The 27,209-nt window shown below is 41.5% G+C and overlaps 1 protein-coding gene across 1 annotated transcript in view; it reads right to left on the bottom strand.

Annotated features, from left to right (window-relative positions):
- MSI2 (musashi RNA binding protein 2) overlaps positions 1-27,209 on the bottom strand; it is a gene marked incomplete at its 5' end in the record, with an annotated part of 234,485 nt that extends 207,276 nt beyond the window's left edge. Inside the window, 2 exons of the mRNA XM_085302882.1 lie at positions 22,912-22,953; positions 27,039-27,209. Of these exons, the coding sequence (XP_085159008.1) occupies positions 22,912-22,953; positions 27,039-27,209 (213 nt within the window). The remainder of the gene's footprint in view (positions 1-22,911; positions 22,954-27,038) is intronic.

Raw genomic sequence — 27,209 nt, 5'->3', positions numbered from 1 at the left:
TCCCAACTTGCCTATCCCCTGCAAGTACTGGAAGAGATTTGTTTAGCACAGCATGCATCAGGATACACGTGCCCGTATGAATGCCTGAATTAGAAAAATTAAGCATTCATATGCATACCCATCTATTCCTAATACATTTTCCTTCACTGATTACATATTTCAGATGAAGACAACACAGGGAAGAAAAACTTAGAAAAAAATTAATCAATCAGCTACTTGAGCCTTTTACACTTTTACAAATAATCAAGTAATGGTGGCAAAGTATCACAGAGCATCTTTCCCATTATATGAAGGCAAAAATATTCAGCTCTGCATCATGATGAGCTGAGAAAGGTTGCATTGAGGGCAAGCTCACTAACTCCTTAGAATGAGTTCATGTGAAAATTACAGCAGTGAAGAGCAGAGGGAATAGCTTGAAGCAGGGTTAAAGTTGTGCTTTCATATACAAACACACAGGTTGTTTGTGGGGTTTTTTTTGTTGTTTTTTAAAGACTTTTAGCACTGATCATCCAATCTACTGGTTACTCTGACCCAGAGAGCATACAAGCTAGCCCAAGAAGTTGACTGTGTAGACCTATGTACAGGCTCTAAGGCAGTTTCTTTTAACACAATCCTCCTTTTCAGTCTCAGATGCTGGGATGAAGGATTAACAAAAGACAACCCACTAGCAAGTGGAGAAGCTCCAGGGAAATACAGCTTCTTGTTTGTTACTTGTTCGCATCCCCAGGGTGAGATCCCACACCATCAGAGCTCCAACCCTCCTCCTCTGCAAGTCAAGCCATTCCCTGCACAGCACTGCTAAGCTAGCCAAGAAAATAACAAGCTACACATGTTGTTCAATGCAAACTGCTGTTGCATGATGCAGCAGAGAYGCAATAACTTGCACCAGTATATTAAATTAGACTTTGTTATGGCATAAGTTGACTTAAAGTGGCATTAATGGTTATGGAAAATACTGCCTGCCTCAAAGATATGAGAGGCTGATCGGACCAAGTAGAGCTTTGTTTGTAATGTTGCTTATTTCACTTAAAGCCTTATTACAGTATCATAGTGCTGTTTTGCTTTTAGGGAGAGGGATGTCTTTACAACATTAAAAAGGTCTTGTGTTTTAATTAAATTAGCTGCACCTGTATATATTATGTGCAATAAATCAACTATAATTTGCTACCATAGGTAGCTATTAATCTTCCCTGTGTTATTTATTGCTCAGCATCATTAGTACAAAGGCTCTTCCAGGATACAGCAAGAAATAGCAGTTTAGGAACCAAAAGCTATAACTCATTTCCCTTTCCATCTCTCTTTTTCAATGATGTCCATCACACGTCTTGTACATTTTATATAAAAATGTGTATATACACATACATGCACACAAGCAATGGATGCCAGAATTCCTTACATATTCCTGTTCAGTTGTACACAGTATTTCCTACTCATCTGAGCCATTATTTCTACTTGCAAACATCYACTAGGAAAGAGACACAGCCCAAAATGTTAAGTCCATAAATTAGAGAGTCCTGAAGTCTTGCTCTTTCAGATTATGCAGAGAAATAATGCATTAGTACTGCAGCTATGCCACACAGCTTCTCTGAAGACAGTTTAGAGACTTAGTCAGAGATCACAGACTACAATCCACCACTTTAGCAAATAGCAACAGCTGGCTCTATAACCATCACTTCATGATTTGTTTTGTTTTTCGACACAGAGGCACACTACTGGATTTTGCACAATATGTCTCATGGTCAAGATCATGACAGTAGTATTAGTTTTGCTTCATAATTTACTAGTAAACACAGTTCAGGAATGAATTGTTAAATACTATCTCTAGCATACAAGGTAGCAAGGACAATGCTTACTTATATTTGCAAAATAAATCAGACATACCAGTTCCCCCTGCTTCTTTCCCCCCTTACTCAGCTACTGTTCCTCCTTCTTAGTAAAATCATCATTTAAAGCAGTAAAAATAGATCAAGAACCCAGGAGGCTAGCACCTAGACCATGGAATCCTCTAATTGTAAGTTTAGCCTATTACCAGTAGGTTTTCAAAAGCCATCTGGGCACACCGCTCTTCACTCTTCATACTTTCGTTTTAAAACAGCTGCTACATTGCACTGATGTTCACAATATATTAAATACTTTCCTCACAGTATTTTTTCAACAGCTTTAACTGGCATGAGAATGTTATGCAACAGCTAACGTTAGAGAAGCTGTTTCAATGAAGGCAGAAGTATTTTGAGTGCTTGAGGTTGCTGGTAAATCACAAGTGCGCTCTAAACATACACATCTCGTGGTTTCTATTTGACTCCCAGACTTGGTCTGAAAGAATCACATTTCAGTTCCCCCTCCCCTCTGCAAATGTGTGTATGTACATACATATATATATATATATGCATATGTATTTATCTGTGTATTTAATTAAATTTAGCTGTCACTGACATAACCAGAGGTAGAGCTTTCAGAAAAATGTCAGACATCAGGAAGCATACAGGAAATTATAGACAATCCCAGCAGGAGTGGAGAATAACTGCAAAACCACCTACTTACGGAGTTCGGAATGAGGAAAAAGCACTGGCATCCTGAATCACACAGTCTTTTAGCTTTCAAGAATACTGCTGCTCTGTCTCCACAGAATTGCCTGTCTTTACTACACGCAAGAGATCAGAAAAACAATGAAGATTAATATCCTGAACTTCATTTTAAATAATTAAAAACTCAATACAATGAAAACAACCCTGTTAGAAATAAGTAAACTAAATTTCAAAAAAATTAGTCTAGCTAATAAAACTGTGCTTGCAAAGAGCAGGACTCCAACCAGGAGGAATCAGAGATGGCCAGCTGTGGTGTTCAAAGAACTTCGTATCTCATATCTATCTCACCTTTGACATCAGCTTCATCACTATAGCCACAGAGCTGATCTCTTCCAATTGGGCCTCTGTTCTCCCATATAGTTTCACAAGCTTCATTTATGCATAAAAACAGCCAACTCATCTCACAAACTCCGTCTCTGCCCTCTTGCCTCTCTCTTCTCATCATTTTTCCAAAAATGTTTCTGAAGCTAGCAAAGAAAATGCATGCGAAAAACTCCAGGCTGCTGGTAGAGTAGGAAGTACAAGCAGTGGAGAGTTCAGAGAAGAGGAATGAACTCCAAGGCACGCAGAGCACAGAGYGAGCACACTACAGTAAGAACTTAATAAAAGAGAAAAATTAAAAGGACATTCAGGAGTATTATGAGCCAGATTGGAAACTTTGGCACTGGATGGGGCTCAGGGAGTCCTGACATTAAACCCGAAAGAGATTATGTAACATAAGCTGTTCAGTGATCATCTGTTCTTCTGGTTTTGTTTTAAAGTGGCAGTGTGGCTAACAACCAACCCTAGCACAAACCTGGGGCTGAGGACTATTAATTTGGTGTCCATATGCATTCCTGAGACTTGCACAACTGTCATTCCTCTTTGTGCACTTCAAAACACAAGCTGTGTTTCTCCTTTCTCCACTTCAAAATCTGCTAACACATTTTATACAATGACTGACCAAACACACACATGCAGGGTTGAAGTTTGTTCCACTCCTGCCATTTAAACCCTGCTTGCAAATCCCTGCAGTTCGCACAAGGAAGAGCGAACCCATTTCTCCATCTCAGAGGCACGCACTTTCCTGCGCACCGTGTCACTTCCAATCCAGACGAACAAAGTGAAAAACCCTCATTACTTTTGCAGAATGTTTTAGCCAAGGCAATATGCTCAGCTCCTCCACCTGTAAAGCAAAGCAAGGGGAGTTTAAACGCATTTGCCCTGCTCTCCTCAACCCAGAAGACCTACACTACAAGAGAAAGGCATACCCACCAGATAACGGGGTGTTTGACAAAAAAGCTCCTACTCCCTCCTGTTTCTTCACGGTCTGGGATCAGCTGCTCTTCGGCACTTAGTCATTAGAAAACCATCATCACCTCTTGCCCCTCTTTACACCTGTCTGGTAAAACTCAGTCCAGTTAGGAAATGAAGACAGGCTGATGGAAACTAGAAGGTTTGCCAAAGTGGAGATATAAGTTGTAGATACAAGCTCAGCAGGAGACAACAGTAAGAAAGTAGGGAGGCAGGAAGAGGAGAAAGGTAAGAGAAAGTTAATTATCCCAGCGAGAGCACAAGGCAGAGCAGCCACGTATGATGTGCTGCTGGAAGACACAATGCTTGGAAGAAGCCACCAAAGAAGCAACCTCATCTCCTCGTCTCTCTCGACTGAGCTCTAATGGCAGCAAACACACATTTCGAGCAGATACTGCTTCACTTTAAATAAAGGTTGCAAAACTTCACACACACAAAAAAAAATCCCTAACTGTATGCAGAGTTGGGAAGAAAAACATTAAGTAAATCTTTTATAAAATATATACACAAATAAAAAGCAGCTGTTGTATGCGTTCAGAGTAAGTTCTGCAGGCTGATGTAGGCAGACAGCTGCTGAAAACGGCACTAACTTGAGGCAAGAGCTGAGGAATTCCCCACTGCTGCAGCTCTGCACCATCTCCCACCGTGCCTTCCCTTCCTTCTTCCTCGACTGCCAAGCTTTGACCTCAGCGTCTGCTTTTGGCAGGAAAGGTCAGTGGTATAATAGCTTCTGTTTATCAAGCCTGAATACCAATAACTTCGTCACCTTGGAGAATTAACAATACAGGAGCTCAAAACCCACTTTACCGGTCACGTCAAACACTGGAAGACTCTGCCTGAATCCTTGTGGAGCAGCAGAAAACAAAAGTGGTCTCAGCACGAGCARGGAGCAGAGATTTGATTATCTGCAATTAGTGAATCGATGATTCTTTAAGACACTGATTTAGGCCAGCACCTCTTACTAGCAAGAGTTAAGGAAAGCACAAGGGCAAATTGCATCAGAGCTGAGCCCAGCTCCCAAATACTTCCCCCCTTTAAAAATTCACATATAATTTTGCAAGTACTCAAATTATATATATATATATTATATATACACACACACAGAACAGCAGCACTTAGATTAGTCTGCCAGGTACAAACTGAACTCAGTTAGGTGGCCTTAGTCACTACCACCATGGAAACAAGAATAACTTTATTATTTTGCTCCTAATATACTGGTATCTCTGGTAGTTTAGATATTAACAGCCTGTTCTTGCAGACACATGCACATTTGGGTAACTCTGCACCCTCATTACAGCGAGGAAAAGGCCTAATGGAAAGTTTAGTGAAAAGTCCTTGGGAAGACACCCATTGATTTTGAATTAGGTCCTTCTGCTTTTAAATACATGATCTAATTTTGTCTTATAACATTACACAAGAACACAGCTGTATATTTAATCTAAGAGTTAAATCATTAATTTGCAAATTACAATTTGGTAATACTCCCTATTAATCATGCCGTTACATGTGTTATACTCATTTTACCAAAAGTTTAAATATAACAGGTCTCACTCAAAAAGCTTACAAATTAAACCATTAAGTCCATTTGACATTAGGCGTAAAAACAGGTATGAAGTAAAATATACAACAGCAGACAGCTTGAATATACATTTTACTTTCATTTGTCTGGGATGTTTGTGCCAAGAATCCACTTGTCTGCTCTTCACCCTGTTTTAATATAATTAGGGAGAAAATTTTTGTTTTTAAAATGATTAAAAGCATAGTACTGTCCAGTGTCACATATCCTCCAATAATCTTCAATTTGTGTGATCATCTCTGAAACTGTATCAGAGTAGTTTTATCACTCACCGYATGTATTTTTGGTTTACTAATCCCTATGCTTTCACAAGGATTGCTGAAAGGAAAATTAGTAACACGTCTATTTTAAAATTAAAAAAAAAACAATCTCCATTTAGACATTTTAATTAAGAATCACACAGGCTTGAACCCTGCTGCAGAATAGCAAGAAAAGTTCTGATTTATATACTAACGTGATAAAAAGGCCAAGATGAACTTCAATACTGTTGCTTAACAGGCTTTATACATAAACATCTCAAGAACAATGCAGCAATGTAAAAACCACTTCGAACAACTCTGTTGCAGACCCAACAGGCCATGCTGTGCAGAAAGTTGCTTAGTTATGCTTTTAGAGGAACAAAAGAACAGGCGTCTTAATTCCTCCCCCTCACAAGCCTAGATAAATTCCAGCCCTGAAGTACAGGAAATTAAAATAGAATAATAAACTAAAAAGAAATACTTCCATCACAGGAGGAAATTCCGATTCAGTGGCTCATGCCCTGCAAAGAGTTAAAAGCGAGCCTGTGTCTGCACCAATAAGAGAGTGCCTCCCCAATCCTCCCCCAGCCCGAAGGGCCCTGCTGATTTTAGCGCAGCTGCTACCTGCAGCCACATCCCCTTGGTAGCAATGCACAAGGGGAAAGTGCAATTCTGAGCTTCTCTTTTCATCTCTATGGTGACAAAAAGCTCCGCAGAGGGAAATCAGGGTGCCTTCCACTCAAAAGGTTTCTCATTTTCAATGACTGCCTTTCACAACATTTTAATTAAACCTCTGGTGGGGAAGCTTTTTAAAAAAAAAAAAAAAAATCAGCTTGTGGGGTTTGATAACAGTAACAGTTATAGTATAAAAATAGGGGGGAAATGTAGCTTAAGCATTTTCAAAACAGAAGAATTCGTGTCTGAAGACATAAAAATAAACACACCAACTGCAAAGTTGCGCGAACCAGCGCGCAGGAGGACTGAGAAGCCTTTCAGGAGCGGGAAGGCTCCACGCAGCAGCACCTCTCCCTCGAGCCGCAGCTACAGGACTGCGCAGGAAGGCGCTGCTCGGACAGGCGGCTGAGCGCCCACCGGCCACGCTGAGGGCGCCTACGGGGAGGCGCGTTTTAGAGGAGCCCCTCTGCTCACCGCCGAGCRGCAACACCACCGCGCCGCACTTGGCGGGTCAGAAAATACAGTAACACATTGAACTGACGGCGTTTGAAGCCTGCAGTGTAAGAGCAAGGTCGGGGGATTTATCTTTGTTTTTGAAAACCTCAGATCACTGCCACCAACAAATATGGAGACACCCATTGCCTCAAAGGAAAGGGCAATTCCCTTCCACAAACCTGCATGCAGCAGTGCTCCGGGAGCACGTAAAACATTTCCATTTTTTCCACAAAAATAACCAATCAGGATTTTCTCACAGCAGGAAATCCTAGAGAAACGGGTAYGCCTGCCATCTCTACGCCTCAGACGCAGCCTTCTCCCAGCAGCCCGACCTGCAGCTCTCCCAGGGCGCGCTACCGCAGCCCGTGCAACGCGGCACCCAGGCAGCGGCAGAGCCGGCACCCGGCTGTCACGGCGGCTGCGGCCTCGGGGACCGCAGGACGAGCGCGCACCYGCGGCGGGACGGCCGCCCCTCCTCGCTCCTGGCACCGAGCCGYGGAGCAGGAGTTTGTCATCGCCTCTGCCAGACAGGCAGCCCCCGCCACCAGGAGCTTGCAGATGAAGCAAGAGCAGGCACGGGTCAAGGCCTCCTAWCACAGCCTATGGACAAAGCCTGGTCAACGCCGAAGTGATGGARCCGCTGAACAGACACTAGAAAGTTTGTATAAGAAAATACGCACAAACACATCTGGAAAATGAGGAAGTGGTCGAACATTAGAAGACCAGTCTGGAAGAYCGTGGTTTTGAGGACAGCTTTAAAAAGGTTCTAAAGAACTGTTGTTAAAAGTTTCACACGCACCAAAATACTTCTCTACTTGTTTCAATAGTAAAGGAGCAGCAGTTTAATGCGCTATAGATGCATAGAGCAGAAAAATGGATGACACTGCAATTAAAGCCATGTACAGTGCCAAGAGATCCAAGTTTGTTACAAACATAAAACTCTGGACAAAGCACTTCACCTCCCAAACTCGTCTGATGTGGAGATAATAATCTCTCTTTACCTGATATAATTGCTGAAATAAATTTCCACTGCAAGATATGGTGAGCTTCTTAGAAAGCAGGACCTGTCACAGCGCAGTTTTCAAATAAGAGACAAATCAGGACAAACGTCAATTTTTAAAAAATAGTAAGTTTAACAGTCTAGTAAAGCATCCTAGAAAAGCATAACACTCAAGCCCARAACCCCAGAATCCCAGACAAGTGCCTTTGTCATCACACTCAACAGAAAATACAGGTTATTCAGCCAGGCTGGCTACTTATCCAGCATTCCCACTTGTTCGCTGGAAATTGCTATTCTAGGAGCTATCCAATCTTCAACAACTTTTGGACTAGTCTGCATTTGATTTCAGGGCAAAGGCCAGGCCAARAGGGAGACCCCGCAAGGAACTCCTCCCTCAAATTCACAGTTCATTTTTTAAGGCTGTCTCAAAGATGAAAACAAAATGTTTTAGTGCTCACAGGGGCTAAATATCTGGAGTTCTAAAATGAAATACAATCTCCTTCCAAAGCCATTAATAGCCAAAAGTATGTTCTTTAAAATAAAACTGCTGGGGGGAGTGGGGAGGAAGTCATTCAGGACCAAAAGTTTCTTTTAAGTAGACACAAACAGAACTGCCCCCCCCCTATTTTTTTTAATTATAATCACTGCTTCAAGTCCAGGTAGCTTTGTATGTAAAACCTTTACACATACATATTTTCCTGGGGGAAAAAAGGCTTATCCCCACAAAGGGGTATGAAATAAATTGCTTTACTGAAGGTTAATAATATCCTGTCGCCGTGGTAAAAGACTCAATTACTAAACCTTCAGAAGAGCTCCCAAGGAACTCATCTGCCTGCAGTGGCAGACTTAAATAGCCAAAATACACAGAAAGGCTAAGCACTTCCCAAAAGAGAGGGAAAGGGCAAAAAGACTGAGGGGAGGGGGAGGAGAAGTTAAGTAAAAAACCTGGAAATCGGACACTCAAGGTTATTAAAAAAAAGCAAACAAAGAACCCAACCTCAAAACACACAGAACCACGATTTTTGTCTGCACACACAATTCTCTATAATCTCAGCAAGAATTATGGCCTAGGGAGACCAGCACTAATTTTAGTATCAGATTTATTATGCAGCAGGGAGCAGAAATCAGTCAGGCCCGTCTCTCGCTCCTAATGGGCAGAACTAGATCACGCTCCGGGAAGGCTCTACTGAAGAATAGCTTGGGCCTGGTGAAAAACAAAGCCCCTGGGGCTCTCCCGAAGCACAAACACACTGCGTTCTTAGAAGCCACAATAAAACACAATGATACTCCTCATTTCTACGGCTCTGCCTGCCAGAGGATCCCAAAGCACATGAATTACAGCTTCCAGCACGCCTGACAGAGGAGCCTGCAGCAGCGAGGGACAATTGTACAGCCTTTCGGAGACCCAGGTTGGGACCCAGAAGCACAGGCTACAATTTTTCCTTCTCTATAGACCTGCCRTATCGACAAACTTGCTGCATATAGAAGGAAAGCACTTGCCCTACCTTGCAGGAGCAGAAGTGTGCTCAAAGCATGCGAGGTGCTCAGGACTACAGCACCTGCGGGCATTAACAGCAGCATTTTACAGCTACAGAAACAGAGGCTAAGGGCACCTCAGAATCAAGCATGGAGCCACAACTCTCTCTAGCTCCTGCTGCCTACTTCACAGCCTCCCATTCCCACACGGACTGACAAGCTCCTCAGCACCCACAGTCACCAGCAGCACACCCTAATGGGATGAGCCCAGTGTCTCACCACTGCTTTATGCTGCTACATCTACCCCCTCTCCAGGGAGCCTCCCCCAGAAGCTAAATCAAACCATGGTGAAGAGCTGTACTCTGTGCTTCCCTTTCTTGCCCCATCATCTGATAGCAGTTCACTGCAGGCTTCGAAGCATTAGGCAAGTGTCAGACGGACACACAACATTCGGGCAGCTCTTCCAGGCACTTGCCCCTTCATCTTAAACATTCTAGCCTGCCCCCCACATCTGTCTGTGTCCCCCTCAGTCAGACTTTGAACACCACCAGCATCATTCTTAGGATGCTTCAAATGTCCAGTGAAACCAGACCTATTCGGAACAACTGTTTCTAATAAGCCACTAGAAGCTACAAAAGCCTTTCGCAGAGGGTTTTCACGAGTGAATCACGCCCGTGTCCCAGCTCAGAACGACCACGGTGATGCAACAGTCAGGCAATCTTTGCACAGAGCTTCGTCACCTTGTGGGGACCGAAGAAAACGCAGTTACTCACCCAACAGAGAAGACATGCTGACCATGGCACAACCCGGACGTCCGCTTCTCTAGCCCCCATCTCTCCTCACACCACAAACAGGAAAGCCTGAAAATGCTCAGCACTGGGTACAGCTTCTAATTGCTGGAGAGGGGAATTACTCAAAGCACCAGCAGTGGGTTTGGGATCACACACTTCCGAGACACAAGCTGCTTTCACTATTTTGAGTATTTCAGAACACAAGCTGCACTTGTTTTCCACATCCATAAAACAAGGCTGATGACAATCACTTACCTCATCTCCACACGATAAGATTAGGGGTAGATTTAAACCAATTTAAGACATAGTAGCAATTGAATCATTTATGAAAACAGTATGCTGATGTCTCCAGAAATCTAAGTCCCACAGATTTTCAATTATATTTCAAATKGAGTTTTTCCAAGAACCATTTTTTCCCCTTTACCACCATCTTGCTAAAGTTGAAGACCAAAAAACTCTCAAAACATCACYACCACATTTTTATTTCAAATGGAAGACAGGCAGGCAGGTGTCACTGAAAACCTCATTACCTACTTCTTCATGTATTGAGGCACTTTACTGTTTTCCATTTTTGTTTTAAACATGGCCTTAAGTGTATTAGGCAATTAGGAGCTTTGCCTTGACCTGCTCTAATGGAAGTCAGTGGTTAATTCCTGCTGACTTCAATGAAAGCAACGACAATCAACAGAGTAATTTAGAAGACACCACCAATAATGTACACAGTCAGTTATGGTTTCTACCTGGTCCTAACCTCAATATCAGAGTAAACCAAAGTAGATTTAGAAGTTTTGGATTCTCCTGCATCTGTTCAAAATAGCTGTCTGGGCCTCCACCTTCCAMAAGTAACAAAAACCTACAATCAGTTTCACACTGAATAAGTGACTCCCGTATCCAAAGATCTGCTCATCCACAAATCTATTTTCTCCTTCACCTTAAGACCCAAACTCTGCCCCAGACTACACATGTATCGTTCATTTAGAGACAYCAGGACTCCTGGCTTCTATCTCATTTCTTCCACTGACTCCCTGAGTAACCCTGAGCAACTGATTTCAATGAAAATTGAGTCAGAAATTGACTTCAGGCATTTAACACACCTGCCAGAAAAACAAAAGAGCAAAGGGCAGAACAGACAGTAAGCAGACCCTAGCAGTGCTGGCCTTGATCAAGTAAACTCAAGCCTCCTAAGCCTGTGCCAATCTTGGGACTGAATACTCAGCGCAAGATACCCAAGCTCTGCATGTACTGCTACTTTTATCACTCTGGCCACCAAACAGTAGAAGGTCTCTCATACAGCATTTCTCAGAGCAGAAAAGACTGAGAGGCCTCCTTACAAAACAGGCACCAGTTTACAATTCAGAAATGCCACATTAGATTTATTTGCTCAATTATACCTGTAGTGCAAGTTCTCCTTCCTCAGAGCAACATCATATCATGTACAAAGCCCTTTAAAGTGCACAGCAAGGACACCAAAAACTACTAGTAAGTTAATACTATGACCAGCAAGCATCAGGAAGAGTCTTGCATACAGCAACCAAATTACCTTTTCCCCCCTCTACCTCTCTACAGACCAGAGCACATTTTCATCCGCATAACTGGCAGCAATAATCAGGCCAAGCAATTCAGGACTTGCTCTCTGGTCTCTGTTCCACCTGAAGTAGTGCTTGGCAGCACCTATTTGTTTGCCTTGATCCAATGATTTGCAGTTCTCAGGAACACAAGACAAACAGGTGCTGCTGTTCTCCTCTCAGCTGGAGGAAATTTAAAGTGTTTCAAGGAAACAGACAGAGGCACCTCCGCAGATGAGGGACTGCACCTGCCAACACACCTAAAAACATTAAGAAACAGCAAAATTTCCTTTGGTCATCTCCACACAAGATTCTTACTCTGTTAACCATGTTCTTTCGGTTGTGGGCTAGATGAAATAAAGGTTGTTTCTGCAAGGACACTCATCTCTTTCCCCCCCTGCACCTTTTTCCTTTTGCCATTATTTTCAAATGAACTGACACTAACTTTTCGCATGTTGCGAGAGATCAGGATTATGTAGCATCAGCTGAATAAAGCTCTGCACACACTCCCATCAGCTTCATATATTCAGATGACAGTGACAGGGGCTATAAAAGCATGAAGACATACTATCACAGCTTGTATCTGGAATTATATTCCAATAAGATTTCTTCATGATTCTTTAGCAGTAGTCTTTGGACAGGTAACAATTTTTTTAATCTAATTCTGTATTTTTTCTATTGTATTTTTCTATTTGCATACACACACACTTGACTGAGAGGGAAGAGAAAAAGCCATACTGAAATATCTACCTATAAAACAGAGGCCTAGAAATCTAAACTGGCTTTTAATTAACCACAACTCCCTCCCCCCCCCAAAAAAAAAAAACAAAAAAAGAAATTTAAAAAAAAAAGAGGCCATGCTCACAGAATTTTGGGGGAGTCTTCACTACAGAGGACCTTCAACTATCATTTTATTTCATCTGGAAAGTTAATAACAGAGGATGTGACCAGACTAAAATWCATAACATCTACATCTCACACAAGATGATCACAACTCCCTCTTCCTACGTAACTTGCTGGGCACATCACATGCATAACCTGCTGCTGTGATCACAGTTCATGGGATTAGATGACTCAGAAATTTTAAGCATAAAGACACCGTAGCAGCAGGCCCTACAGCTCCTTTTCACCACCATCCATCCACCCTCAGGATCCTGGCCTGACTACGCCAGGAAATCCCCGCTCCGCGGGCGGAGGGGGAACAGACGCGTACAGTTATGATGCAACCCATCTCCAGTGCTGCGCTCCTCCGTGGAAGTGTCAGGACACACTCCTCACCTGTGCAAAACAACCACCGCAACCATCCCTCCACACTCCGACAGGGAGAAGTGACAGGCCACACAGAGAGARACGGGCAGGGTCTTGCAGCACAAAGACGAAAGCCACGCTCCCGGRGCTGGATCGTAGGGGTGGCGGAGCGCCCAGCTCTGCGAGGAGAAGTGGAGGCAGAGGGCCTCCAGGACACCTGCAGTTCAGCACGCTTCCTCTCCTCATTACTGAGGGCACCAGGATTGTCCCTGCGTTGCCACGCACTGCTGAGCGCATTTAAGACTACTGCCAGTCTCCCCCAAGCCTTTTAGCACTATTCACACCAGCACTTTACCCCACCCCCAAGCTAGTTTGTAGCTACCATGTGACAGGCATTAGCCATAATTCATACCACAAACTACCTTTCACACACTGTGGTCTAGCATCCTTATCTCACTTCCCTGCTCCCCAACGCCTCACCCCGCTGCAGCTATTAGGAAACCCTAGCATGCAGCAAGAACCTCAGGATGCAGCCCTGAACCTCCACCATACACTAAAGCACTGGCACTCTCAAGCCTGGGCCCCCATAAGAATTTTCAATCAAGAATCAGTTAAAACTAAAAACCTCAGCTTAATCTCTCAAACAGGAATGACATTAAAGCCAGAGTACAATACTGCTTCATATTTCACATACTCCTTTTCCAACATCCAGGGACGCCGTCAACATCTTCTTCAAAACAGAGGAGACAGTTTACCTTGTGGGTATCAAACCTGGAATCAAACAATGTGTTTTCTGCCATGCTGAGATACTTTGGATAACCCCTTGACACCCTTTTTCCTGCAACACTTTGCCTCTTCAGGCTATGAGGTAGCCTTCTCCTCAGTATAAGGCCCAGCATAAAGCATCAGAACCTTATCTCATTTGGGCTCCCATGTGCTACTCCAGCAGACAAATCCTCTCCACTGAGTGCTAAGCTGTGCTTATCTTAGCAGTCAAACCCAACTGAGCACTGGTCCTGAGACATTATCATTACTGCACASACAGCACAGAAGGTTGTGCAAGGGGCTATTTCACCAAGGACAATTTGAGCACTGAGTTCAAAATTTAGATGTGCTGTATATTCAGCAGACCACCCATCCAGGGCCACAGTTACAGAGCTGACTTACAGAAAGTGATTGGAGAGTAAGGTGAGCTGTCTAGTACAAAAAACACTAGCCAAATAAGGGAGGTGGGTGRGGACTAGTGCAAGAGAAGCATACTCCGTAGACTTTGGGGAGGGGAAGGAGCAAGGTGGATTAATTATGGATGCCACAGCCATGCAGAAATCCACATCTCTTACTGCAGTTGCTCCACTGAGCTGGTTTGGGATTGGCATGAGAGATCTGGAGGGATCTTCAGGGTACTGCAGAGATGATACAGTATCATTCAGTAACATGACAATTAGTAGCAACTCCCTGCCAAAGGGTGGAGTGCTAGCCCCAGTGTCCTCAGTAAATTCCTATTGTATTTTACATTCTCAATAGCATCTTCAAATTTCTTTTCAGTGTTTTCTGTTCCTTTCCACAATTCACTGAGCACAAAGTGTTGCTACAGGCTTTGTAGGTCTGCCAAATACAACACCAGAAGTAGCCRCATTTCACCAGCGAATGAACATCTTTTATACTCATCTACAACACTTTGCAATCTTTTGGCAAAAGGATAAGCATTCTGCACRTGTATTATGCTTATTGTTACAGCTTACACTTGGAACGGCAGCTACACATTTCTGAACATAAATGATCGATAATGTCACCGAATTGAAAAATATATAGAAATTTCATTCTTTTAGCAGGCACTCCAGCAAAATCACAAGCAATGTCCCCTTCAGCATCAGCTTTTCCTATTACTGCAGCCAACAGAGCATCTTCCATTATTGCTAGATATTTGCAGCCAACAAGCTGCTGCCACCAAACAGGCCTCTAACTTGACCAACACCTCTTACTCCAGTAGCATTTACAGATGTTTGGGACAAACACTAAACTCCTTCTTGTAACCTCTTTATGCAGTACCTTAAATCATCCTTCAAAACAATTCCTGAACAATGTTTATACAGCAGTTGTTATAAAGACCTCTATTAACTCTGTCTAGTAGGCATTTTGTTTCCATCAGCATTCAAGGAGCTGAAAGTCCTGCTGGCACTTCACATCCCCTATTTCAAATACAACATCAAATTTGCAGAGCACTTTTTCACCCTATGCTCCTCACCTTCTCTATGATGCAAAACTGACCCACAGAACAACGTAAAGATCACCCTAGAGGCAGGAATACTAATACACAAAGAAATAGAACATAAGTCTGCAGATATTTTAGAAGGAAGCAGTGAATCTTATTAAGCAACAGAGGAAATTGAAGGTTGCCACCTGAGATTTTAGGTCTCAACGTTTCACCACCTCTGGGCAAAAACAGTGTTCCCAGTGACCCGGGCTTGAACCACAAAGACTGAAGCTACACCAGAACTCAGCCCAAGGTCTCAGCCACCTGGATCCAACAGAAACAGTATAAAGGTCTTGCTCTAGCGGCATCTGACAGTTATATGAAATACAGAGGAAAACAAAACCAACAGGACTTAAACAACTTTAAGCCCTGGGAACTACTTAATTCACTAGATATTAATTTCTTTCCCCCACCCCAGCATTTTCCCTCCCACCTGCCAGGCCACCTCATTACTGTCACTCTGCATCAGTTCTTGCTACAGCAGTTTTCTTGGACCTTTGCCCCTTTAGTCAGCTTGAAACCTCTTCCCTATTGTACATCAGAGTCAATGGGAAATTAATGCAAGTCCTTGCTGGGGGAGGGAAGGGCAGAGGCAATGACGCTTTCTGGTGCTGTCAGTACTCCTTTTCCTTCACCCTTCTTGCCCTACACACTTTACCAATATATCATGAAGCCTTGTTCAGATTTAAATTTTACTTGCTGAGGTCCCTGGAACTATTCACCATGCATAAAACTGCATAAATTGTGGCAGGGTAGGGTCCTTGCTTTATAGTAAGTTCCTAAAGTACAGTCTTAATACTCAACTGCAGATGTCCTAGGAGGAAGAATAACTGAGTGGGATAGAAACAATTCTCAGCATCCTTAAAACTTTCTCTGCACTCAAATAAAATAATTGAAACATTTTCAACAGGAGAGCAGCAAAAYGTCAAAGTTTAGAGGTAACTTATTAACAYTGCATGTTGATCTGACTACAGAGATCCACATGAACTTCAAAATTACTCCACAAACCATGATTTCTACAGCAATAGTATCTTAGAAACCTAACTCACACTGAACACTATTCATGTAATTTACAGAATTATTTCAGCAGCTAATACAAACAGAACATGCAATTACAGAGCTGAAGACTAAATTAAGCTTAGTCAATGACTTTTTTCTTTAAGAAGGTGGATGCTACACTGATCCAGCTTCATGCCTGGGACCGCCCTTTTTTTTTTTTTTTTTTTTGAGGAAAGGGCAGACTAATTTGTTTTGAGAGACAGATCTTCTGGTAGAGGGGAAAAAACAGAGAGATGAAACTGGCTCTCTCTGGAAAAGAAGTGATGGAACTGACCATATACAAAGTACTGTCAAATACACAAAGTAATCTTTTAATCTTTCTCTGCTACAGGCTCCGCAGTTCAACAAAGCATTTAATAATGTCCTTTTAGTCCATCCTGATTCAGCAAAGCACTTACCCACATGCTTATGCCAACTTAAGTATATGCTTAAGTGCTTTTGCACAATAGGGACAGAGAAGACTCAGGCCCTGCAGATGAACCATTTTCAGAAACAAGCCAATTTTTTCCCCAAGATGACTGGCTCTATTTACAGCTTCCCCTCCCTTTACAGCATGACCCAAAATGTGTTTAAAGAGAACACTCAAATACAATTGAAAAGTCAAATAACTACTAGGAACAGCAAAGACATCGATGTATGACTTAAGAGTTGTTCTCTTTCCTTCTCAATATATATTTTGATCTATACACACATCATGTTATCCTGTTTCAATAGCACCCTCCTCTAAAAATAAGTTAGAAGTTCCCTTAATGCTTTGGATTTCACAACATTTGAGACTATCACCAGAGTCAACAGGCTAAAAAAAGAATCCATTAGCATTAACTGGCCTGTCACTGGCAGTGACAAATAAATGAATTTGATGGTTTTAGATCAGTCATTAGCAGACCTACCCCCGGGCTGATAAAGGCTCAGCACTTTGCAGACGAGATGTACTCAATCTGGAAGCAGAGAGGAAGGTAYAAGGGTGTTAGTATGCTGCTCTCCTTCCATTTCCCCGATCTTTCCCCATTTCAGACCCCTTCCTGCCACATCCAAGCAGCAAGATCTTTGTGCAGGAATGTTACCTGATAGACAACATTAAAAAAAGTCTCCTTAAAAAAAAAAGAAAACAACAAGACCAAATCACACAAGTGAAATGATGTTTCATTTTAATTTTCAGTTAGCACCAAGTCAAAGGGAAGGAAACTACATTAGACACAGGACTATTCTTAACAAAAAAGATGTCCTTAGGCAATGATAATGTAAAGATATACATTTTATACAAGTACAAGATGGTCTCCAGGGATTGCGAACAATGTGAACGATCTTACCTCTATGGTTGGGGAGAAGAAATAAATGTTTACATCTCAAAAAAAACAAACAAACAAACAAAAAAAACAACAAAAAAAAAGACAGCTCAAGTTCTGCTTCTGACAAAGCTCACTGTACTCCATAGAATACCTTGCACAGCCACGTTTTCCTCTGGCTGCCAGAACCAAAGAGCAGAGATCATGCCCTGCCTCAAACAGATCACAGACGCCAAAATCCTGAAAGCAAGAATAATGGGTTTTAAAACCCTGACCCACCACCGCCTGAAAAGACCTGAGTCAACCAGCCAAAACTGCATGCAACTCATCAACCTTTGCATTTGACTGCCTGCAGCCACAGGGAGACTCTTAGAATTTAAGAGTGGGTTACCCAGGACAAAGAATCCAAACACCAGCCATCAACCACCAAAAGAAGTCTTGAATGTCATCAGGGTTGGACTTCATATTATTCCTCGTGTAGAAGATACAATGAGATAAGGCATACATACACACATAGAAAATATATGCCCAATACCAAGGAAAGGAAATACTTCTCTTACCACTTTCCAGACCTGTAAATGCAGAAGAATAAGAAAAAGAGGGGAAAACAGGAAAAAAGTCTAACCTTGCTACTCTTTACAGCCTAGTTGGGGAAGAAAGAGTGGAAGGAAAGGAAGAATCCCAAATTCTAATCAGCATRTTCAGTTCACATTCTTTTGAAAAGACTTCAAAGTCTACCCTGTACTTAAAATGAGATAGGAAGTAGTGGGACTAACCTGGAGGAGTTTAGAGATAGAAGCAGGGGAGGAAACAAGCAACATACCTCTTGATTTTCAAGGTCCTCACTTCCTTTGGGATGAAACAGCTCTCTGTTACTCTGGCCTAGGCTTATCAAATATCCAAGGGACTTAGACACCTCACCCACAGTTAACTTGATTGGAATCACACATCCAAATCCACTAGTTAGCTTTAAAAATATACATATCCTAGGTTAGCTTGTGCATTACTCCAAGAGGGCACGCCCTCCTTTTACTGCTCTGGAATAGCCACCTGCACATGAGTTTAACAAAAAGCAACCTAAATGAAAGGAGAGTTGCYGATGCCCCACTTTTCCCGAAGAGGATGGAAATGAGGTGCACATCTGCACCTCTTCAGTCCACATGCCTGGCCAGACAAGAAGCCAGCTAGTTCCACAGACAAGGTAGGGGTGATTTGCAGATTCACTATCTGACGGGAGCACAGAGATTCTATCAGTTAGTTATCAGTTCTGCACTGTCCTCTGTTTAAATAAAATACATGTAATAAAAACACTGGTATTCAGCATCACCCCATTTGACTATCGTACAAAAGGCTTCCCTCACCAAACAAAACTCATTTGCAGTTTTTAAGCAGATGATCACCAGTATACTCTAACGCATGTGGAGTGGACCCAAACCAAACTATGCAGTCTTGAAAACAACAGTCTCTGCTCTGGGTTGTCAGTCGACATAACACCGAACACCTAGCACCCAGCGCACAGCCTGCTCCCACCCGAGCTATGGGAGCAGCTCCCTTTGCTAGCAGTCGTAGTTGGTTTGCCCTTTTTACTGAACAGCCGCTAAGAGGAATTACACAGATCACCGTCACAGGTCACATACACAATGCTGCTAAGTGCCACTGAACGCTACAGCAAGTAGTTCTGGACTGCTGGCTTGCCAGAGCAATTCCCACCCGTGTGCGTTATGCCCCTGTAGTAAGTGCTGGGAAGAACAGGTTCTTCAGTCCTATCCTGCAGGAACTTAAGTAAAAAAAAAAAAATAAATTAAATTAAAAAACCCACACAACTCAGTGGGTAGCCTCATTAACTGTAAGCTTAGACTGGAGTTTTACCTGCCTGTTTCATACATTGCTTTGCACAAAGCATCTAAATTTCTGTATCACTAAGTCACACAAATATATCTTTGTGGCTAAAGAGCTTCTTCATGGACTGAGGCTGTTTCTACTCTTAAGGTTTATTAAAATAACAGTTTTTACTCTTAAGGTATTTATTAAAATAAGTAACAGTTCAAGAGAAAAAAATGCTTGTATTTGAAAATATCTAAYAGACATGCTGAATTTGATAAAACTTTTCCAGCTTAATATAGGAGATAATGCCAGAACTGATAGGCTGAGTATTAAAAACATAAATTATTGCAACCTTCAATATTCAAAAGGAAAGACAAAACTACTTTCCCCCCACCATCATGTCACTGCTGCTTTTTAAGGATTTTTATGCCAGCAGAGCTATAATGATCAGCTATTACAGAGTTCCTTCCAGCATTTGGAAGTGAGAAAGATTTTTATCAAGCAACAGCAGCTGCAAGAACACTTATGTATATTCTTTTCATCTCACTGTTAGCCGTACACTAGAGCCTCAACAAGTTAAACCCCTGCAGCAAATTTCCTAAAACAATGGTTTCAAGTTATCCTAGACTTCACAAGAACAACAGGATTACACACCATAGTGTAATCTACTGGAGGCAATCACATAGGATTTTCCGCTAGGATCATTAAAAAAAAAAAAAGTCTTCCATTACAACCTGTCACTTCTTGCTCAGTAACCAGTTTGCATCAGAGAGGTGTCAGATCTTGAAGATGCAGTTTAAGAAGCCTAAAAGAAAGCATTTTACCAGAATTCAGTTTGAAAGGGGAAGACCATCCAATTAAAAAAAAAGTTTAATCAGAAAGGGAGAAGGAATAGACACAAATTACTATGCACACACAATGAAGCGAGCATGACCCCGCAGATCACGGCAAGCATGCATGATCTGGCAAGAAGGTGAGCACAGCCCAAGAATTAGCAGAGCGGACCTCTGGCTGGCGGAGCCGCTGCCCACGAAAGAGTTAAGCGTGCCGAGGCAGGTCAAAAGGCCTCTTGAAGGAAGGGGCTCAAGGAAAGCACTGCCAGAAGGTCTGTGTGAACTGCAAGGGGGAACATTCACGCAGACCAGCTTCTACCTCGGCACTCAGTTACAGCCAGCAGGGTAGAAAGCCAGGAAGACCACAGAGGAAAGAAAAAAAAATAATAAATCCACGTTTTGCTGAACACATCAGGAAGTAAGACTACCTAGAATGTCCTCATACCTAGAGACACAGAGACATTGTATTAAATGCTATTAATTTCCACAGACCCAAGCATTAGCTAGTTAATTGGACTAAAGTACAGTCACATTTTAACACTGAACGTTCACTATTCAACTGGGACATATGAACAGCTAAAGTCCAAAACCTTAATTCATTACATAATAGAAAAAACACACAAAAATCAGATTATAAAATGCAGGAAAGAATAATATGCCATAAACTGATATAAAATCTGTTCTTTATTGTATCTGGTTTTCTCCAATTTTGTGTTAAGCTCCTTTCAATCTTAAGGCTTTTCTTTTCCAACAGCAAAAAGCTGCACCACAGAAATCTCAATACCTTAGAAAACAAGTGGGTGATGAGCAGAAACAGTCACTGTGCTGACCTCTCCGGGAAGAGCGAGCTCCTGCTTGGAGCAGGATCCAAATTACATCCCAGGATTCACCCCAYGTTTGAAAGATGTCTGTTACTGAACACCCATCCCTCTTCCTCTGCCAAAAAAGTACTACTTGAAGAGAAACAAAAACCCCTTTGTAAAACCAACCTGATTTTGCATTCCTTAACATGAAAATTAATACATTAGTATCTACAGCATAAGAAATGTTCCTTCTTTTAATTGTTTTAGAAGAAGTTATATGGGACAGTAACAGCTCCATTGTAAGCATTAAACTTTCACAAAGATGCAGGTAACTCTGGTTATTGAAGACAACTTAAAAATGCAAATAAGTCTTTAAAAAGTGTGTTGTTGCACTGTGACTAATGTGTTTTAGTCAAGTTAAATTATGAAACTATTCAAAATTTTGGTAACTTTAGAAATGTATCTTAAAGGACAGCATTAATCCAACCACATAATCCAGACGACCAAAAACATACAAACCCTTTGCTTAGCACAGAAGCAAGTCAGCCACCTCATTATTCCCTAACTGGTTATTAGCTATRTCTGTGAAAACAAGAACCCTAAATACTTAACTATATTAGTTTGTTCTAAGATTCTCCAGGTAGGCTAGGGTTTTTTGGGGGGAGGAGTTTTTTTTGTTTTGTTTTCTTTTTAAAAAAAAAATCACTAGCACCTCTCCTATTATATGCCTAGGCTTCCTAGATTACACAGTTTTTCCTGGATGCATGTTTTATACAGTAAAGTTACACAGTTCCATGTGCTATTAAATTGCCTGCTCCCGTAAGAAACCACATACAGTAAAATTAAGTTAAATTTGTTCCAGTAGTCTCATGCCATCAAATTGCAATCACTGTTCCCTATCTGCTCGCATCTACAACTTTGTATTTCTCTTTCCACTTTTCAAAAAGAATGCAGAAGCAACCCAAGATTATTATATGGTATACACCAGCTAAATTAAGTTCTTCCAATAGACACTCAAAAACAAATAGAGAGAGATGAAAGTCAATAATAAAAGGGGTTTTTTCAGCCTTTGGCTTTCAAAAAGAAAAATCAAATACGACTAACTGCTCATTTGGATTTGAAAACTGATTTGTTGTTTTTGTTACAGACAGTTCTTAAAAAAGAACCATTTCTATTCCATAAACAGGTCCTCCAGAAGGAARGACACCTAGCAGTATTTCAGGGTGAACATGCAGACAGAAGCTTCTCTGCACATGGCTCAAGTGTCTCTGTCCCAGTGTGAAAATTGCCCACGCTATAACAAGAGCACCATGGAAAAAGGTCACTTATCCAGCCAGCGTTATCGGATAAGAGACTTAAAGCTCATTGTTTCACTGTTCTTGCTGAAGAATACCCTACGGTCTGAAGAGTTCAGCGCTTCATCAGAAACTTGCTATCTAATGTTTATTACWCTCCAGACACATCTCAGAAGTTACACAAAAGAAAACTTGCAAGCAATGAAGACAGATATATTCCCATCCATCACAACCGCAGAACTGAAAGCTCAGCTTAAAACAAGCCTGAAGTCTGCACTTAATCCAAATGCTCTTCATAAACACCATATAAAACATATTGCATAAAATAGTTTAACAAATGCAAGTAACGCAGCAACAATCTCCCACTAAAAGTCTCTGCTTTTCAGCCAGTCACAACTGACCAAGACTCTGCAAGGAGATGGTTAAACTGAAGACACGTAATATCACACAAAGCAGCTCTCCTGTAGTTTCACAGCCATACGCTGATACCCTTAAGACGCCATGCACTCCAGCTTTAAAAGCTTTCATTGCCAATTCCCTGTTTGAAACCTGAACTGCCTGGCAACAATGATTCTCTGTGTGCCTAAAATCCTATTATCGATCCTCCTACTTACCTTAGGCTGTGCTCGTCGGGGAAATGCAACTTTAGGGTCAATCTGAGGAAAAAGAAAGGGGAAATCAACAAGATAGCTTTTGTTTTTTATTTTTATTTTTTTTTAATTGCTGAAATATTAATCCCTCATTTCTCAGGCTTATAATTCAGCACACTTTGTCATCTAGAACTACTCTRGAAGTGATGACCACAGAATGGAGTTGGTCTGGAGGCTACTTGATGGTGGCAGAGGGGTCTCTTCTGTACACCACCTACATGATCATCAGGGCTGCACTCTCCCTTGGTGCACAGGAAGCACTCTACTAGTCTCTGGGTGTTGCCTCTACAACCAAAACTGTAAGCTAAACATTATCTGCCTACTCTGAAGGTTGCGCAGAAAGACAGCCAGCATTCCTGATCAAGATCTTAACCTGTTGTTTTTGACACCTGCATCTTTGGTTAGGTTTTGGGTTACTTTGTTTTTGTTTTAATTTTCTATTTCACTTTTATTTTTCTACTTTGTTTTGTCAACTATGACTAGCAACACTACACAAAGAAATACAGAACACCAAAATTATAATTTCAATTAATTATTAAACCTACACAGTTAAAGGGACTACAAGATTATTCTTCATAATAACATCCCTAATTGATCTTGGATCCTTGGATACAAATTCCTCTGAAAGAACTTAGGTGAGCATCAAAACATTATGAAAAGGTTTTGGAGGGGAGGAGGGAGAGAAAGAGAGAAAATGTACRGGTATTTTAAACCAGAAGAAAACAAGTTATTAAAAAATAATAATAAAAAAAAATCTTCCATGAAAAAGTCCCCTAAAGTGTACTTGAACTATGCTACCACAGAGACAAAAAGAAAAAAAGATCTGTTTATCCCATGCCCCCTTATTTTAAGGTGCAGCACTGAGTCCCATTTCACTGCGCAAATCAAAAAGCACGTCCACTCTGCAATTCAAAACGCTAATTTTCCAGTTTCAGAAACAACTTCCACATAGGTCCTCTTTAAAAAAGCAATTGTTTTCTGCCATTCAAAAGAGTCACCTAAAAGCAAAAAGACACCACTAGAGGTGAATGAATAGATATAAATAAAAATCCTAGCTTATAAACAAACATCTGTCTTAAATTGTCATCGTTAAGAAGATTGTAACAACATATCCCTACATTACTGATTTCACTTTTATTTTTCAGCAGCACTTGCACAGATATGTTCTAAATAAAGACTCTGAGAAAGGATGTTTTAAAGGACTAAATTCTACTGTAACTGTGAAACTTTCAACTGTTTCCAGTGCATTCTTTAACTATTTAACAAACTTTAACCCCGATCACATTAAGGCATATCCAGAAGTAGAGGCCTTATTTAATAGTTTGGGTTCTTTTTCTGTTCCCCCCCCCACTTCAGGATAACCCTGATTAGAAGGAGAGGTTTCCATTTGGTACTGTTATTCCTGTGGTGATGTCACTGATAGACAACCATGAAACAACCTTTAACTAGCAGTTTGACTCAATTAATAGCTCAAAATTGAAAATAGCATGATCATTTGATGTGCAACAGAAATTAATTTTTCTACGTCAGATATAAATGTAGTATTTTTAAGACAATCCTGAGAAATGAGTGATTACACACCACTTTATCGTTCAAAAAGCATAAAAAGGTCAAATTCTTCATCTAGAAAGCTAACCTTTTCAGAGATTAACATTATCTACAAATATATTCAGCACCAACTAGACATTTGTCTACCAGAGAAATACAACAGGTATGGATTTTCCATTGATAAACCAAAGGTAGAAGCAAATATGCATATTTCTACATTTGCTTTCAAAGTAGAAGTTTTCTCAATAAAGCAGAGTAAACTTCAGTCCCACCAGAATGACATTACTGCAACAATCCACTAGCAAAGTTGGAAGAGCTATTGAATTCTAAAGCAAAATACTCATATCTGAAGGTCAGTTCAAAGACCATTGGGTCCCCTGCATCACAGCAACAGCACTTCTTAAACGACTGAATTTTCCTTCACAAAAAGCTTTCAGGTAATCATCATCAGCAATTTTAAGGCGAACACAAGCAATCAGCATGGCAGATCCATACCTTTTGCATATCCCTGTCAACTATTTGAATAATAACCAAAAAAAAAACTTCTACAAAAAAAATGAGTTAGTTAGGTACAATTCTACTTACTGTATCTACAAGTCCTCTAGGAAATGACTATAATACTATTTCTGATATGAATGGCCATTACCTAAACAAAGCTTTTAACGTAACTGTAAACAAGAGCGACGTTTCCATGCCAATACCCAACCGATCTGCCTCCTGTGCTGAACGTTGAAACAGAGTCAAATGCTATGTTATACTAAAGAACAGTTACTTTAATACGTCTAAAAATAAATGGCTGAAAGGGAACCTGGCTAGTTTTATATTTTATTTTTAAGCTGCATTACCAATTCAAAGGTTGACTTCTTTTTTCATTGATTCAATCATTATCACATAATCAAAACTGAAGCAAATTTGTCCTGGTCTGGCTTTTCACCCTTCCCCCCAATAAAGACCAAGTTAATACACTGCAACRACTAAATTGTGATACAGAGAAGAGCTGGGAGAGGACATAATTATGGTTAGAAATATGACTGGGTGTCTTCTCGATTTATTTATTTTTTTTAACTTTAATTCAAAATACTGTTTGCCTTTGCTCCCCCTATCTAAATTTATCTTTAAAAACACATAGAGAACATAGCTGTACACGAAAAGTCTGTTAAGTTTAATCTCAGGAGCACAGCTGAATCAGTTATCTTACCATATCTGATTAAACCTAAAATCAAATTATTAAGGAATGTGAGAGCAGGGGCTACGTGTTGAGACAAGCCCAGCAGAATTTGTAGGTTGAATTAAAACACTAGATTCCACCTGCTTCTACAAAGGCTTTGGGCTTTGTGTTTTCAGATAAATTACATTTAAAATGATACACTCATGTTTGCTTCCTTAGCCTCCTCTGTTCTTCATTTAACTATACCCATCTCATAGACACAGGCACACAGAGAATGTACCAGCATTAAGAAAGGATTCCTCCAAACACCGTGCTCACGTTAAAATAAAGCATGTAGGCTCCAGAATACATACTATAAAAGACAGTTACAGCAATGAACACATTCGAGATGGTCAGCAAAAGCTCTCTGCCAGACAGTCAAACCAGTACGATCCTTCCCTTCCCAAAACATGACCCCCTTCATGCAGACCGATCAGTACCAAAGCAATAATGACCTCTACCAGTGTCCTTCCCCCTGCTCCAGGTTTGCTGAGGCTTAAAATCGAAACAAAGTGAGACACATGCACAAACTTCATCCTTTGCCATGGCCTTGACCACAGGGAGAGGAACAGGCCCTAGTGCTACACGCACACTCGATGCCTATTGTTTGACCCAATACCAAAAATGCAGTATCAGGTCAAGGGTTAATTTGCGTGGCCAAATAAAATAACATTCATTAAAAATGGATCCGCTGAATCTCTTTAGTATTTTCCTCGTATTATTGACTGGAGACCGAATGTAGCAAAAAAGCTTTGCAGAAGCAACAAACCAAGAATTCAGGAGTTGTGCTTCTGCAGCACCTCTACTSTTGAGCTCTCACGTAGTTATCTGTGAGATAATGCGTGTATTTCTTACACACCCCCCTGATCAACATCACAGGTGAGGGGATTTGCTCAAGGAAAAAGAGAAGAAAAACGAGGAGGGAAAAAAAAAACACAACAACAACAAAAATTAGAGGTGACACTAGAGGAAGCTTTCCAGATCTGACATTAAGTCGTTGCCACCTCAAAACACACACCCAAAAAAAAAAAAAAAAAGTTCCCTGCAGGAAGCATTCTGCAGCGTAACACCAAAAAAGTTAGGTTTTACTCTACAATCTTTTCAATGTCACCGCTCAATAAAATATAAGGTGAGGGGAGGAGCCATCACTGGATATGGGTAAACTGGGATTAAAAAAAAAAAAAAGAAAAGAAAAGTTGCAGCTTTCTATAAATCAAAAGTGAACTCTGGAAGGGGGCAAGAAGAAAAATAATAAGCGAGACGAAACAAAGCCTGCAGGYTGGCGGAGCGGCCGCCGGCAGGGCTCGGCGCGGGGGAGCGCGCCAGGGCGACCTACCGTCTTGGAGTCCAGCTCGTGGTGGGGCTGCGCCAGCACCTTGTCCACGCTGGCCGGGTCGGCGAAGGTGACGAACCCGAAGCCTCTGCGGGCAGAGACAAAGGCGGGGGAGGCGATGGGGCGGCGGGGCAGGAACCGCCGGCGGCGAGTCGCCGGCGGCGCGGCCGGTCC

This window comes from Rhea americana, unplaced genomic scaffold (assembly GCF_003343005.1).
Source record: "Rhea americana isolate MKP2758 unplaced genomic scaffold, rheAme1 scaffold_194, whole genome shotgun sequence".
Lineage (NCBI taxonomy): Eukaryota > Metazoa > Chordata > Aves > Rheiformes > Rheidae > Rhea > Rhea americana.
This window is presented reverse-complemented; position numbering and strand designations above follow the sequence as displayed.